Source organism: Leuresthes tenuis, unplaced genomic scaffold, assembly GCF_036924035.1.
Source record: "Leuresthes tenuis unplaced genomic scaffold, fLeuTen1.0.hap1 SCAF_2, whole genome shotgun sequence".
Classification (NCBI taxonomy): domain Eukaryota; kingdom Metazoa; phylum Chordata; class Actinopteri; order Atheriniformes; family Atherinopsidae; genus Leuresthes; species Leuresthes tenuis.
In genome coordinates this window covers 38,935,152-38,951,809 of record NW_027325356.1, presented here as the reverse complement: position 1 = coordinate 38,951,809, position 16,658 = coordinate 38,935,152, and the positions used below count along the sequence as shown (strand labels likewise).

At 36.9% G+C, this 16,658-nt stretch overlaps 2 protein-coding genes and 1 pseudogene across 2 annotated transcripts in view; 1 reads left to right on the top strand and 2 right to left on the bottom strand.

Annotated features, from left to right (window-relative positions):
* Nucleotides 1-16,658, bottom strand: part of LOC140302299 (uncharacterized) — a 334,032-nt pseudogene that overhangs the window by 73,355 nt on the left and 244,019 nt on the right.
* pcsk6 (proprotein convertase subtilisin/kexin type 6) overlaps nt 1-16,658 on the bottom strand; it is a 171,998-nt gene that overhangs the window by 49,785 nt on the left and 105,555 nt on the right. The gene's annotated exons all lie outside the window — the stretch shown is intronic.
* Nucleotides 1,466-16,658, top strand: part of tpcn2 (two pore segment channel 2) — a 29,411-nt gene continuing 14,218 nt past the window's right edge. Inside the window, exons 1-16 of the mRNA XM_072381037.1 lie at nt 1,466-1,800; nt 5,111-5,166; nt 9,727-9,803; nt 10,638-10,815; nt 10,913-11,029; nt 11,389-11,495; nt 12,257-12,329; nt 12,877-12,976; nt 13,068-13,133; nt 13,248-13,312; nt 14,474-14,565; nt 14,741-14,822; nt 15,128-15,217; nt 15,311-15,430; nt 15,514-15,573; nt 15,841-15,969. Coding sequence (XP_072237138.1) covers nt 1,665-1,800; nt 5,111-5,166; nt 9,727-9,803; nt 10,638-10,815; nt 10,913-11,029; nt 11,389-11,495; nt 12,257-12,329; nt 12,877-12,976; nt 13,068-13,133; nt 13,248-13,312; nt 14,474-14,565; nt 14,741-14,822; nt 15,128-15,217; nt 15,311-15,430; nt 15,514-15,573; nt 15,841-15,969 — 1,548 coding nt within the window. The 5' untranslated portion in view covers nt 1,466-1,664. The remainder of the gene's footprint in view (nt 1,801-5,110; nt 5,167-9,726; nt 9,804-10,637; nt 10,816-10,912; nt 11,030-11,388; nt 11,496-12,256; nt 12,330-12,876; nt 12,977-13,067; nt 13,134-13,247; nt 13,313-14,473; nt 14,566-14,740; nt 14,823-15,127; nt 15,218-15,310; nt 15,431-15,513; nt 15,574-15,840; nt 15,970-16,658) is intronic.

Sequence of the window (16,658 nt, the reverse complement as noted above, 5' to 3'; positions counted from 1 at the left end):
ATTATACATGCCCACTTTGTCTATTTTTCTATCAGAACCATGAAAGCCTGTCAAAGTATGTTTTTGATATATATATATATATATATATATACATATATATTTTTTTTTATAAATCCTCCTGACGATAAAGTTTATTATGATATTTATATCATATCTTTGTCACCTGTGTGCCCTCAAGTTCTATATGACTCCAACGGTTATTTTGTCTTAAGGCTGTCTTATAATTTATCCTGAAGAAGAGTCAGTCCTGTCAGTGGCTCAATAATCAGATACTGAAATTAGCACGCTAACCTATTTACAGTAGAAAAAGTTCTCAACGCAACCACTCTGGATGAATTACTATGTGATCATAACAGTAGATGAAAGGTGAACAGAGGTGATAACAGATTAACTAGGGTTTTTTTTTTTTTTTAAGAACATTTCGCTTATGATAAACATGATTTGGGTGATGCACTTGATCTAAAGTATGTTGGGGTTAAATAATTTTGCAGCAGATTGTGACACATGATGTAATTATTTTCTTATATTCATAAAGAGTGCATCACATTTCATCACGGTATTTTCCTGTATTGGTATGGATGATACTATTAACCAAGTTCTCACAAGCAAATGATAAAGATTGTTTTACAACTGAATTTGGTTAGATATGTAATATACAGTTCTTGCAGAAAATAAAATGCAATATGCTTCATAATAAATTGTATTTTTGACTATCCCAGTTATGGGCAACAAAGTTAAAAGTATATATAAAAAATTTATTTTTTTTTTTTTAAAAATCACATTTTCAGGTAAAACTGTTTTGTTTTATGAGATACTTCAGTGAATAAAGAGGAACTGTTAACTGATGCAGAATCATTTACTTAATCTTTCGGTTTGCTATTTAATTATGAATGGGTTCAATTGTTCTTGTCATAAACGTATTTCATTGTTATTTTTATATATATATATTATATTTGTTATATATATATATATAAATAAAAAATTGAATTGAACATTCTGAAGTTTTTGGATTTCTCAGATAAATTCAGCAATCTCAAGACATGAGCTGCAAGTTCTGTTGTGGGCACTTGGGTGAAAACAAACTCTACTTAAAGATGTTTTAAGAAATGTTACTTGAAAAAATAATCAATGAATAAATCAGTAGACAGTTTAATAAGCTTCCTAGAATGAAAAAGAACAAATTAATGAATGAATAATGTGAATATGTACACAGTAGGACAAGTGTAATCTCTGTAAAATAACTTTGGACCTTTGGTTTTGTTGGTTTTTCTGTCAGAACTTGACTGTCCCTCGACAATGTAAACCCCTCTGCAGCAAAACCTCTTGCACTTAAAGATAGTATTTTTCTCACGTTTCGTTATTACTCTTTCATGCCACAACTGCTCTTTTTCTGTGGAAATGATGAGCTGCATCAGTCTCGCAGGATGTGCGCTGTAGGTGGAGTCTGTGGACATAGAAAGTGTAAAGTGATAGTCTCCTTACAGACAGGGAGGGAGGAGCAGTAGATCAGTAGAGCGACTTCCTAAAAACATGTTCCCCAGTCCTCTCTTGAGGCTTGTTGGGCCGATTTAAGACTCTCACTTCAGACTGATCTCCGCTCTTTCGCGGCTGCTTTCACCTTAACTACCGACCATTACCAACACATTAAGCCGTAGATCTCCTGGATGGAAACGGACAGTCTGTTGGCTGGGAGCGAGAATGGAGATTCCGGAGAATATGGTTCCCGGTCAGGTACAAAGCAAGGAGGAGACCGGGGCAGCAGACGAATGTCGTACTCTGTCGCGGGGGACAAACACAGAGGTGAGCTGAGGGAAGAGTTTCAGGTTTGAAACGTCCGCAGCAAGCAGAGAAAAAGTTCAGTTTGATCAGAGAAAAGTATCCGGGCAGGTGGTTACAATCACGTGACCAAAACGTAATAGGCTTTAGTTCGTAGACCCCTAAGGATCCTGGGCCCCGGGTCAAATTTATGCTGTCTCCATGGGTAATCCAGACGACCCAAGCATTTTTAACTCGTAAGTAAAGCAATCAGTTGTTCATGCAAAGACTGTAACAGCAGACCAACTAACTTCATAGTTTTCAGACATTTTGTCCAAAGACATACAGTATGATGAACATTAGCACACTGTCTGCTCCACAGTTGTCTCAGGTGGATTCATTTGTTTAGTTTTAGAATATAAAATGACTTGAGACTGATTAAATGAACTGAGCAAAACGATTAAGTAACCTTGAGATGCCAAGTTGAAGCCATTGCTTAGTCACTGGGATGGTCCCTATAAACAGATTACATTTCCTCTTGAATTATTCTTAGTTGAAAAAGTTATGCCCAAGTAAAAACTGCTGTATAATGGTGTTCTGACACTGGAGGAGGGACTGAATTAGATTTAAATTAAAATGTTTACATTATTTGAAATAGGGACAACCACAACTTGATCTACTTTGTACTGAAGAATAACTTTCCATAATTTTTTCTTTCTATAAATCTGAAAACATTCTAAGGGAAGTTTTAACTTTCCAACAATGAGTTCAGTCCCCATAGTGTAATAAACTGAGTCAACTGTTTATTCACCTAACCTAAAACCTAAATGAATCGAGTTAGAAGTCATTATTCTAAAGTGGTCTGATTGTAACATTTTAATATAGTTATGAAAATTAATCAGAATTTAACTAAATGTACTATATATTTATTTAAAACTAAAACTACCAATTGATTGAACTTAACTGCTGTATGACACTTTCTACTGGCAGTAACAGAGACTGTGAGCATCATGGTTAGAAATCCTAGACAAAATCAACGTTTAGTTTGGATAAGGGGTCACCCACACTGTCATATACTGTAGCACACAGTGGTCACATAGTTAGGTACACTTTTTGTATACTTTTGAGTGAACTCTAGAGAAAATTGGGAAAATTCCAATTAGTGAGCTACTCAAACCAACAATTATTCAATGGCCAAAGTTCCTTAGATCATATTTCTTTCTGGTTTTGAAGCTGCTTGATCTTGTGTGTTTCTCTGTGCTTTTTTGCACTGAGTTGTTACCACAGTGATCACAACCTCCCAAAGCCAAATATTCAATATTCTTATTCAATCACATAGATGCTCACTTGTGAAAATGGTTAAACCTCACAATGAAGCTGTAACCACAACTTGTTGGACACATTTGTAATGAATATTATTTACTGCTTCAATTTAACTTTTTGCATGCACTTAAGAATGATGTGAGCAGGTATTATCATCTAAGGACGACTGGGTTACTGCCTGAGTCAAAATGCATTCATAGAATATGTATATTTGCCCCAGATGTCATACATTTTGTGTTGCTGAAGCTCTACAGACATTTTAAGAGTTGTTTTGTAACTGAAGGATGCCACAGTGTTTATTATGTGATGGATAGCAGATAATACATTTGTTTTTGCTTTTGCCTTTCTTTAGCACTGTTAAACCGCTGCCTGACAGAGCTGTTGTTTATGAGCATAGCACAGTTTTTCTTTTACTCTGTAAAGACTCTTGTTGTGAATTGAGAAAAAACTGAATTGAGTTAGATTAAATTATTAACTTTAGATGCATTGAATTCCTATAGTTCTTAATGAGTTGTATTGCATTCAATTGGAAACCTCTCAAGAGTAAAGTGAACTAAAGTATTGATGGCATTCCCCTCCATGATGCTCTTTAAAGCACTTCTGCCCTGAAGTTGTTCACCTGCTATGGTTTTCATCTATCCCATCATGTCAAACAGTTCTCTTAATATATTTTTAATTTGTGGAAATTTGTTCTTAATTTGATCAACTCAACAGTCATATTGCTATTCACTTTAATTAGTATGAATAGTATAATGATATAAATCAATAAATGGTTAACGTCACTGGGGTTGAGTTTTGAAATTAGTGAATAAAGGAGGGGGGCGGGTTTGACCTTACTGCTTCAGTGTGAAAATTGCAGCTCACACCTGTCTGTCCCAGTTGCCTTTGCTTGTTATGTGTTGCTGCAGCACTGTAGCCTTTTTAGGTGTTGCCTTGTCAATGGCACCCACCACTATGACACATCCTGCTGTGACGCATTGAGTCAGCACACTATGTGTATGTGTATGTGTGAGTAATCATGTAGACTGCTCGATGGAAAAATTGCTGTCATTAACATATCATGGTCACCTGACTGCTGTTTTGTGCGATCTGTTCTGCTCAACACTACTTTAAATAAAAGTCTACCATATTTTCGAGAACTTTCAGTTTTGTCCAAACTTTAAAGAAAAGTTAAGTCTGACTTAGGTCTAGGTCCAACAATATAAGAAATCTTTCTGAACTTTTTGAACATGAAGCATGTTCAGTTTCAGGAATGTTGCTTGTTCAGCACCACCACTTACTATACTAGGTCACTAGTAATGACCCTCCACCAATGCACCAAAGTCCAACTTTGCAGCAAATGATTTAGTTGTTCACAGGTTTGGGTTTTGTTTGCACATTTTTAACTTGTCATTTCATTTCAGAGAAACAAATGGCATTGACCACATACCCTTGACTAAGCTCTGTCATGCTTTATGAATCGGTTCCTTCTGATTTCCAGTGTATACACGCACATTGGTCAGCCTGAATCTAAAGACTTAAAAATTTTCATGTAATTTTGTAGAATCCAAATGAATATATTTAACTGATTCAGTTACTTCTAACAGTGGGACACACTTTAGACATTTAACCTTTCTGCATGTGAGGCTAAACATGTTAAGTTTTGTGTTGCTGGATATAGTTAAGACTTCATCCAGTAATGTAACTAAGAACACATGGTTTGTGTACTTGAGTGTGTGTAGCCACAGTTGTGCCACAGCACTCTAGTGTATCTAAATTCTGGAGTTACCATGTAACTCCAGAATTTGGAACTTGGAACTTGGGCAAAGATTAACTTTTCATCTTTGATTCCAGTTCAACCAGTTCTAAAAACAACAGCATCTACCAGATATTTTTTATGGTTCACATTTTGTCAGACAGCATTTCGAACATTTTGTTGCTCAGAAAATGTGTGAAGTTGTTTACCACGTGAAGACTCGTATAGTGATCCAGAAAATCATAGTGAATGTCCTTGTTAATTCAGTTCCCTGAGATCTTTTCTTACTGTTCACAGATGATGAGGACCTCTACATCCAACAGGCTGTTGTATTGATTGAAGATGCCATCCACGTGAGTGTAGTGAGATTCCATTACTTATAGACTTTCTTTGAAATGTAAGGTTTTGCATGTCATAACATATTAAATCAATCATCTGGTCCTCACAGGGTTTTAAAATGAAGTAAATACAGCTATAAATGAACAAAAACACATGACATAACCCGTTTCATTGTTCATTTAACAAGAACTAACCCAAACTGCAGAGGTAGTGTGTGGAAAAAAACTTAGCATTCCATACCTTATAGAACTATCCTTAGCAGAAATAACCTGGAATAAATGTTTTCTATATGAAATTATATCTTTCAAATCACTGCAGAGGAATGTTTACCCAATCCACTTTACATTAAGATTTGTGAGCATTTGTTGAGCTATTGCAGTACCTTCATTCTTCTTTTTTCTGCCATTTTGTTTAAGATTTTATTGTGTTCTTGGTATGATTTTCCAGTTGTATGACCCTAGTTTAGACTAAGCTTTAGCTTTCGGACAAATGGCATCACATTTGACTCTTTAATACTTTGATATTAAGAGGAGTTCATAGTGGACTCTATGACTGGAAAGTCCCCAGGACATGTGGCTGCAAAACAAAAAAAGAAAAGAAATCATCCCCCTCCATCCCTGTGCTTGATAGTTGGTATGAGGTGTTCATACTCATATGCTGTATTTGTTTCTTGCAAATGCAGGAACTTTGCATTATAGCCAAACATTTCCACCTTGGTCTCAACTGTCCAAAGGACATTGATCTTTTAGATACAACTTCGCAAGCCTAAGCATGCCGTCTGTTTTATGTCTTCTTTTTTTTTACATCTTCTGGCAAACCTCTTACTCAGCTTGAAGCTGTTCAGTCTTGTTCTACTTTTACTGGCATGATACTTAACATGTAACAGAGGTAGAGTCTAAGATGCAGGTGTCAGTTTTTCTGTTATTTCTCCTATAATTGCATGGCTTGACCTTGCTGTGAAACTGCTAGGGCGCCTCCACTCGTAGAAATATTGTCAACTCTCTTGGATATTTTTCACTTGTGAATAAGCTTTTTCTTGTAGAATTTGTAGATTGCCTGGAAAGGGCCTTATAATAGTTCCTAAATTAATGGGGAGCAACAGTTAGATTATCTGACAATACAGCTGATGTCTTTTTTCCTCGGCCTTTTTTAAACAAACACCCAAATGCTTCAGACCAGCAAACTGCTAAAACTTCTGCTTTTAAAGAGGTGCTCTCACTCACTATGGCCAATTAATCAAGTACATTAGATCAGATGTACCTGGCTGCTATACATACCCTTCTATGTAAGCAGGATGGGTGTACAGAGCTTTGCAAAAGTATTCACCCCCCTTGGCTTTTAACCTATTTTGTTACATTCCAACCTGAAATTTAAATGTTTTTTAAATCTTATTTTATGTGATGGATCTGCACAAAATAGTCTAAGTTGGTGAAGTGAAATGAGAAAAATATACACTACTGGTCAAAAGTTTTAGAACACCCCAATTTCTCCAGTTTCTTATTGAAAATTACTACTTTAATGTTTCATTGCACTCTGAAATTAAATGAAAGCATAGTACAAAAAAAAAAAGAAAAGAAATCATGGAATCAATTTATGGACCAAAATGTATTCTAAACCTTTGACTCATCAAAGTAGCCACCTTTGGCTGATATAACAGCTGAACACATTCGCAGCATTCTTTCTACAATAGAAATCAAATATTCTTCAGAAAGTTCTTCCCTACTCTGTTGCAGAAGTTCCCATAAATGTGTGGCACTTGTAGGTTGCTTTGCTTTCTCTCTTCTGTCCAGTTCATCCCAAATCAGCTCAATGGGGTTTAAGTCTGGAGACTGTGCTGGCCACCCCATGTTTTCAAGTTTACCATCTTGTTCTTTTTTCCTGAGGTAGTTCTGGCATACCTTGGACTTATGTTTTGGGTCATTAACCCCTGACCAACTAGGCACATACCACAGGGTATTGCATTGTGCTGCAGAATGCTGTGGTAACCGTTTTGGTTCAGGGTGCCTCCCACTCTGTACAAGTCACTGACCCTGGATCCAGCAAAACAGTCCCAGACCATCACACTTCCTCCCCCATGTTTGACAGTTGATGACACACACTGTGGAACCATCCTTTTGCCTACTCGTCGGCGTACAAAGATCCTGCGTGATGAACCGAAGATTTCAAATTTTGATTCATCAGTCCATAATACCTTCTTCCAGTCTTCAGCTGTCCAATGGTGGTGCTTCATGGCCCAGACAAACCTCTTTGTCTTATTCTGATGTCTGAGCAATGGCTTTCTTGCTGCAACTCGTCCTGTCAAACCTGCAGCTCGAAGTCTTCTCTTCACAGTTGAAACTGAGACTTGCTTATTATGACTACTATTAAGCTGTGGTTGAAGCTGTTGTCCTGTGAGCCTCCTATCATCAAGCTGTTAACTCTCAGAAACTTGTCCTCTGACTCAGTTGTGGCTTTGGGTCTGCCAGACCTCTTCCTGTCAGAGTTTCCCCCAGTTTCTGAGTGCCTTTGATGGTGAAGGAAACTGTACTCACTGACTCCTTGACTTTCTTTGCAATTTCTCTTAAGGAAAGACCTACATTACAAGTGTTATGATGGTCTGTCTCTCTTCCATTGTTAATTGCCTTCTTCTCACCATTTTTTGTAGCAAGACACTATTTTCAGCAGTACAATAATGTTAAACTGATGCTCACGAGGGTATGGTACCACAGTGTGTTCCAACACTGCTTTTATGTAGATCGGGTAAAGTTGGAACCCCTGTAGGAATTAGTAGCACTAACTTTAAAGGCTTGATCGACCACCACAGCTGCAGAACAGCTTTGAATTGTTAACCCATTTTCTTTTCCCTGAAAACAGTTAATTCTGAAATCTACATTATTTTTCAGTTGTGGGTAACCTTTTAACCTTTTGTTTTAACCTCTGGCAGTTCACCACTTACCTTTGTACAATTTCAAGCTATTCATTGGACTTGAACGTCTTGCATTGCAATAAATAACTGGGAAAATATGTAAAAAAAATAAAATAAAAAACTGAAAATTGGCATGTGCATATGTATCCAACCCTTTTGCTATGACGCCCCTAAAAAGTTCTGATGCAACCAATTACCTTCAAAAGTCACATAATTAGTGAAATGAAGTTCACCTGTGTGTAATCTAAGTGTCACATGATCTGTCAGTATAAACACACCTTTTCTGAAAGGCCCCAAAGGCTGCAACACCACTAATCAAGCTACATCAAACCATGAAGACCAAGGAGCTCCCCAAACAAGTCAGGGACAAAGTTGTTGAGAAGTACAAGTCAGGGCTGATTTATAAAAAAATATTTTCCAAATCTTTGATGATCCCCCGGAGCACCATCAAATCCATCATCTTCAAATGGAAAGAACATGGTGCCACAACAAACCTGCCAAGAGAGGGCTGCCCACCAAAGTGTGGCTCTACAAAATACTTACTTATGCACGCTGAAGTTTTCTGTTATTTGGTCCTGTTTGTTGTTTGCTTCACAATAAAAAAATAATAATACATATTCAAAGTTGTAGACATGTTCTGTAAATGAAATGGTGCAAACTCTCAAACAATCCATTTTAATTCCAGGTTGTGAGGCAACAAAACATGAAAAATGCCTAGGGGGGTGAAAACTTTTGCAGGTCACTGTACTTGCACCCAAAATTTATTTGAAAAGTTGGGACGCTGATGCGGAATGTAAGGATTTGCAAATCCCATGAACCAAAAGTATATTTGATTATAATATGTAATATGTAGTTGTTCACCTGAGGTTGTATTTTCCTAATTTCAAGACCTTGTAAGAACCAGATTATGTATATTATTTACTTTGTATATGCACAACATATAGATTGATAGATTATCTGTAGATAGTCAGATGTATTGCAGTATACATTAGCACAGAACAGTGTAGCATTTTAGGAGGACTTAACCCCCTTTTCTATATCCATACCCCCTTACTAATTTGCATACTGTAACACATTTTGGGAGATAATGCTCTTAAATATATTGTTGCTGTTGAATATAAGAAATACCAAATAATCCTTCCACATATTATTTTTGGAAAACTATAAAGAAGGTTTAACTGCTGGAGCAGATCTTCCCTGTCTTATGTCAATAGATTCTGAAGTCCACTTGGAGCATTGGGAGATCACAACAGATTCCACAAACTTCAGAGTTTCTCAACTTGCTTGACATGCAACATTTCATGCTCTGATACCAATATACTTGAAAGAATGGAAGAGCTGAAGCTTCTGGCTACTCCAAACATAAGACTGAAAACCAAACTTTATTTTTTTGCACTTCAGAGCAAGAACAGAAGTGCATTCATCAAGAGCCTGTCCTGTCCTCATTAAATACAATGTCTTTATCAATATATTCACTCAAGGCAATATCATATTGATGCATCTCTAATCAGCATTCTCCTGCTCTTTTGTTGTTTTATTTTTTTACATTTTGCCTTCTTTTTTCATGATATTTTGTTTCCCCCTCCTGTTGTATATCATTGTATATAAATTTCTACTTTTATTGTGTCAAATGTTTAATACTGTTATAATTAAGTCTGCTTGCCTGCAGTACCGGTCTATCAACCACCGGGTGGATGCCCATTCCCTCCAGCTGTATCGATGGTACTATTCTAGGATATGCCAGTGGTAAGCTCGCATTTTTCAACAACTGTTCAGGCCCCAGACCTTATGCATAACTTAATATGCGGCTTAACACAGTATTAACTGGCACTTCAGAGCAGTAAATCATTTGATAAGACAAATCCAAACAACACTAGATAAAAAGTTGTCACTGGCTGTCCTTGTTTAAACATGTTTGAATTGAAGTGGACTCAGACACATTCTACCATTTTGCATAAATAAAACACTATCTCTCAGAGAGATAGACAAAATCATTAGACCAGGATCCCTAGGACTTAGGACTGTGAGTACTATCACTACCGTTGCTGATATTAAAAACATGATTGCTAAAATAAACAAACGTTTACTCAAAGGGTTTCTGGGAGACTTTACTGTTCAAGACGTTGATGGTTAACAAACAAACCAGAATGTCAGCGATATCATTTGCAAATCATAGGTGGTTAAAGGGAATATCAACATGACACGTTTCTTTAATTCCTTGGCTTTTTAATCCTCATGGATTAGGTGACGAATAGTGCACTTGCACTCACACACAAACTACCATTACCTTGTGTCTTCTTGCCTTCAACTTCCTGCTGCATGTGCATTCCAATTTTTTAGTAAATGGCAATACTGTGTGAAGTTATGCATGTCAGACCCCTTGATTGTTTGCATTAACAAGACCACAAATATGTTATATAAATGCAGTCCAAGATTTCTAGATCCAAATTTATATGGGATAACTTAATAAACCTCATGAATAAAATGACTTAGATAGAAGATAAAAGCAGACCATAAGCCATTTTAGTACCAACCCTGCTTCCATTTTACCCTCCGCTCTGTCTTTATTCCCTGTCCAAGGATATTGGGTGTCACCATTGCAGTAGTATTGTTACTAGCATTTGTGGAGCACCCATCCTCCCTGTCAGTCTCCTCAGATCCTCGCCATCGATCTGTGTCCTGGCACCCTCCATGTGGCTTCACTGAGAGCATAGAGATGGTCTGCCTTATTATCTTCTCTCTTGATCTTGCTGTCAAGGTAAACACAAGCAATATGGAACATATTTTTACCCAAGACGTTAGCAACTGTTCGGTGAAACAAAATGTTTTACAATTTTTGTCTGGTTTGTTCTCAGAGCTATTTGATTGGCTGGGAGGAATTCAGGAAGAGCAAATGGCTGATCAGCTACACTGTAGTAATTTCAGTCTCCATCATTGACTGGGTGTTGTCTATAAGCATGGCGTGTGATGAGGTGGGGCTCATGCTTCTCTTTGCAGTTAGTCATAGGGCTTTAAATAATCAAACAGTATTTGGTAAAGAGAATCAAGCCTAAGTAAAGTACAAAGCTTGCTTGCAAGAGGATTTTACTTTTTATGATTAACAAAAAAGATTTGTTATGAACCTCATAGTATATGCTGATCAATATGTAGGGCAAACATTTACAATAAGTCTAAACTTTTAGATATGTTGAGGTTCAGTCATCTTAGATAAACTGAGGCACTCAAATCAACTTGGATGACTTTAGCCTTGGTTTACCTCTGATTTTAAAAAGATTATCAATTTGATAAGTGGCACTGTTTTCAAAATAGTGATCTATTTTTTCCTACTCAGAAACTGAGAGTACGGCGGCTGATCCGGCCATTCTTCCTTCTGCAAAACTCCTCTCTAATGAAAAAAACTCTGAAATGCATCAAAAGGACTCTGCCAGAGATTGCCAGGTATCTGTATTTACTGTTGGCCAAGATCTACTTACAGTTACAGCTTAAAACTCTCACTGTTATTCAACTAAAGCATAATTAATTACACTATCCATCAATAGAATGGGAGAGGGCATCTTGGTGTCATGGGGGAGGGGTAAATCCAGAGCTTTGATGTTTTTTAGTGCATGAGGTGGAACTCCATTGGAATTAACAGGCAACTTGTCTTCAATTTAATTTTCACTACTTAATGAATTTAAAAAAAACACCATTTACTCCAGTGCACTCTCACTTCTGTCAGTTAAGGTTTAATTCTCTCATAGAAAGAAATGTCTTTGCTTTTGGAAGTACTGATCATGATTTTGACAAAGGGGGTTAAAGGAAGAGGTGTGCGTCCAAGAAGAGGATTAAATGTTGGACATAAGTGCTGAACACATTCCTTGCTAAATAGATTATGGCCCTAAGTGATGCCATAATAATAATAATAATCAAAGTATGCACAATTCAGTTACACCGTGTGGAAATTAGGGATGAATAATGATTTTAAAGTTAAACAAGAAAATATCACCACTTGTGTTGCATTCATGAAGCCATTTCAGGTATCATTATTATTCAGTGTTGTCGGATCCATTTCCAGTTTACATTTGAATACACTGGACAAGAAATCTGCCAGTCACAGGGGCTGCCATTGGAGTCTTCTTTTTAGTCACCAATTAACAGGCATGCCTTGTTTTTTTCAAGTTCTACTGTCAGTATGTATATGCATTTTCCTGTCTTTGCAGTGTTATCCTGTTGCTGGCACTGCACCTCTGCCTCTTCACTATGATCGGCATGCTGTTGTTCGCTAAAACTGATGTGAGTTCACATCTTTGTGGTCACATCCTGTGTTTATGTGTGTGTGGACATTTCATGTAGCTGCAAGTCAGGAAAGGGTTACACTCCAAAAAGCTTACGGTCAACTTAGTTTGAAACTAAACTGAAATATTAAAACACAAATAAGAAAATATTTAAGATAATGTCGGAGTGCAAAATTATGCTTGATGACAAAATCTCTAGTATACTGTAGTATAGAAGTTATTTGGCAGTAAGTAGGTTGCTCTTAGCGTCTTGGAGAACTTGCCGCTATTCTCTTTTATACAACACTGGATTACTCAGCATTAAGTATATTTTGTGGTTCACCTCATGCTCAAGTATGCTTCTTTTTTTAAATAATATTCAAGCTATGAAATTATTTGATAAAAGATAAGAACAGTGTTATCTTAAATTGTTTATTCAATAAGGTTTATCACTTATAAACTATGAAACTATGTATTTAAACCCTGTGTTGAAAGAATAGCAAGGAGAGAACGGGAGCTGGGCAGCCCTTGTGTAGTCATCACCCTCCCCCTGTGTTTCTGTTCAGGATCCAAAGAAGAACGGGGAATGGGAGTTGCATTTCAGAGACTTGCCCAATGCTCTTACATCACTGCTGGTGCTGCTCACCACAGCCAACAATCCGGATGGTACTCAGTCAGCTGAATTATGAACAAGCCATGCTCATGTACTGTTAATCGTTTCTCTCATGGAACTGGCTGACTATGTTCTCTGTCACAGTAATGATCCCTGCCTATTCCCTAAACAGAGGGTACTCAATTTTCTTCATCACCTTCAGTGTCATTGGTAAGGAGTTATTATCATTGTAGCAGTGCTGCAGATAAAGCAGCATTTAGTCATTTGAAATGGATGTAAATTATAAATGCATTGAAATGAAAAGTTTATTTTGCCTCCTGGCAGGAACCTACTGTCTGATGAACTTACTGACTGCCATCATCTATAATCAGTTCAGGGGATATTTACTGGTGAGTCTCTCATGCAGTATAACATTTCTATACTGATATTTATCCACGGATCAATGACTTAACAGTCTTGTGCTGGTGACGAATAAGAATCGTGGTTAAAAAACAAGATGTAACACATCATTAAAGTGTATCACCACGTAATGTAATAGAGGGAAACGTGGCCTAAACATTAAAGTAGTTGTTTACATGGCCTTAATAAGGTGAAATGGAGATAAGTCAGTTTTAAACTGATACTCTGTGTTTTCTGCGCTTTGCAATTTTGGGTATTAGGTGCTTGTTTTTATTTTTACGAATCAGATGATGGTTGCTATTACAGCACAGTTCCCAGATGGAAAGGTGGGTGTGTCAGTACAACTATGATGTGCTGGAACAGGAAAAATCAGAGCCAGGACAGTGGAAAGTAGCTGTCTGACAGTCGCAACAAACAGCCATAATTGGATGATAATTTGTGATTTTGTGAACTCAAGTTTAGGGTGTGGAGCTCAGTCATCTTGGAGCAGCTCAGAAGAGAGTAACTTTTCCACTTGATCATTACTTAAAATTAAACCAGTGCTAAATTTAAAAAAAGTCATTTAAATTTGTAATAAATGACTGTGGATTTTTACTCTGAATCACACACATAGGATTCAAATTTATATTTAAAAAAAGAAACAAATGTTGTTTGAGTGGAAAGAAAACCTTTAAAAAATACAGTGTCATAATAACACACAGAGTCACATGGCCATGTGAATTAGTAGAAACTACACAACCTTGTATATGTAAAAATACTGGCATGGTTTCACAGGCTATCTGTTCACCTGGATTGCCATCTGCTGGAGTTCCATGGTATGGATGTCACAAAAACAATGTAATAAGCTCACAGGAAACACAATGTTTTGAAAAATATGGTCTAGATCAAAATTAGTAATATAAAACAGCAGATTAAAGATGAAATAAAGTCATCGCCACTTTATTGAATCAGACTTATATTATGTCTATTCAGAGCAGAGAACTGAAGAAGAGAAAGCACCCCATGAAGAAACTATTATGATATAACGTTGACACATTTCTATGTACACAGACAAACCTAATACACATTTCCCAAAGCACAGTTCAGTGAATCGGTGAAGATAAAACCCACACACAAGGATACTGACATACTTTGTCCATGTTTTTGTCCAGATGTCAGTTCAGACGTCCATCATAAGGAGAAGGTTGGGGATCCGAGCAGCTTTCCAAGTGCTCAGCTGTCATAGAGCACAAGCAGCTGCTCAGTAAGGCATCACACACAGACACACATGAAGTTTTGTCCCAACTTTTGTCTCACTGGACAGAATGTCCCCACCAATCACAAATACATTAAATAGTCGTATATAAAACCCAGATTGGTCCTCATGCAGAAAGATGTTAACATTCACAAACACTCCTCAGTATTGGGTTCTTTTTCAGAGAATATGTGAGTGTTGATGCTGTGCTGGAGGTGATGGTCAGAGTAAAGATGAGGAGCTACTACAGAGTGGCTATCAATACGGTCAGAACCAACCTCAAATACACACATACACACACACACAAACACAGTATCTGAGCCCTTATGGCTTTTTGTGCTTAACATGCAGACTTGTTAAGTATGAAAATAACCATGTAAATTACAAACATAATGATGAATGCATTGAGTGTATTTGCTTCTACTTCAAGAACCTTCTGCATCACTGCCACAGTGTCGTTATTTTAAAGCACACTAATTTTGGATTAACAGATTTAATACTCCCATGATAATCTTTATTTTCTTTTTAATCATTCCCTTTAACCGTCTCATCTGCATCTCCAACATGCCAGGTGGCGCAGCAACATGCAGATGTTGGCTACATGGATCGAGAGCAGTTCATGAAGATTTTTGATGAACTGGATAAAGATTGTATTAAGGAGGTAGAACTGTGCCCACAATGTCCCACTAAAAAAACAATCATCTAGCTTTACATATTCTGACAGAGTGTGTGTGTGTGTGTGTTTTCACTCCAGCACCCTCCCTTGCCTCAGTACATGTCACCAGTCCTGCAGAGACTCCAGATGATCTTCAGTCACTACTATCTCACTGTCCTTGGAAATGCAGTGGCCCTGGCAAATGTCATGTGCATATGTGTAAGCTGCACGAAGACATTTATACACAAATATGTCAATCAAGCAGGTCAGCTCATTATAAGGTAGCTTTTTTTGTGTTTCAGACTGTGCTCGTGTTGAATTCTGAGAAGTCTACAACAGAGAGAGACCACTACGTATTGGAGGTGAACACAGTGTCCCACTGTGGTCCATTGTCTTCAGAGGACAATTTCTCTTATAAAACTACTGTGAATCCTGAACTTTTGGTCCAGCATTTCCAGTCTTTCTGTTTCCACACAAATATAAATATCAGACATAATAGATAGTCATTTTCTTAGAATTTTACATGAAAAATATCTTTATTTTCACCTCAGCTCAAAGCCTTAAAAAGAAATAAACAAAAAAGCACAATGATTCATGTTGAGGAAATTATTTCTCTTTTTCACTGTCAGATCATCAACCTGTGCTTCATCCTCTATTACCTTTTTGAAATGTGTGTGAAGATCTTTGCCTTTGGCTGGAGAGGATACCTGTCATACAGAAACAACATCTTTGATGGCTTCCTCACCATCCTGTTAATGGTAACATTACTCAGACTACACACACGTCACTGGTGAAGGACGTTTTCTCATCCTTAACAGAAGTAAAAGTATTAGATCTAAGCATTAAAAATAATTTGCCGACAATTATTTGTCTCCCATTAACACAGTTCTTATTATTTATTATTTTTATTGTGAACGTCTGTCACTCACCGGCTTTTATTTTGAAAAAGTGCATCGTGAGCGAGCTTAGTATGTTGCTTACTGCTGCAGTGCTCACAGGAAACAGTCAGAAATTAAAAGAATGTCGGATGAAGCAGACTAAACAAACATGGAGAAGGTTACAGAACTTTTACATGGCCATTTTCATTTCAAGTTCTTCCAAACAGTGCAGTCGACAGAGCCAAAGTTATTTATAAGCACTACAACATTGAATTGGCTTATCACCGGAGTATTTCAGTTCCTTCAGTGTACAGTTCCAATAAAAGTGCGTTAAATGCTACTTTTGAATTCATTATTGGATTTTGTGTATAACAATGCAATTAATCGTGATTAAAGAATTTAATATTTGCCCAGCCCTATTCAAGATATAATAGGAGTAATGTATTGTATTATTGTATTGTTTATTGATTATTGTGACAAAAATATTGAAGTACTAAAAGTTGAATTACATAAAGTATGACATTTCAGTATCATTTTTCTAAATTAAATGTTAATTTAATATTCACCAC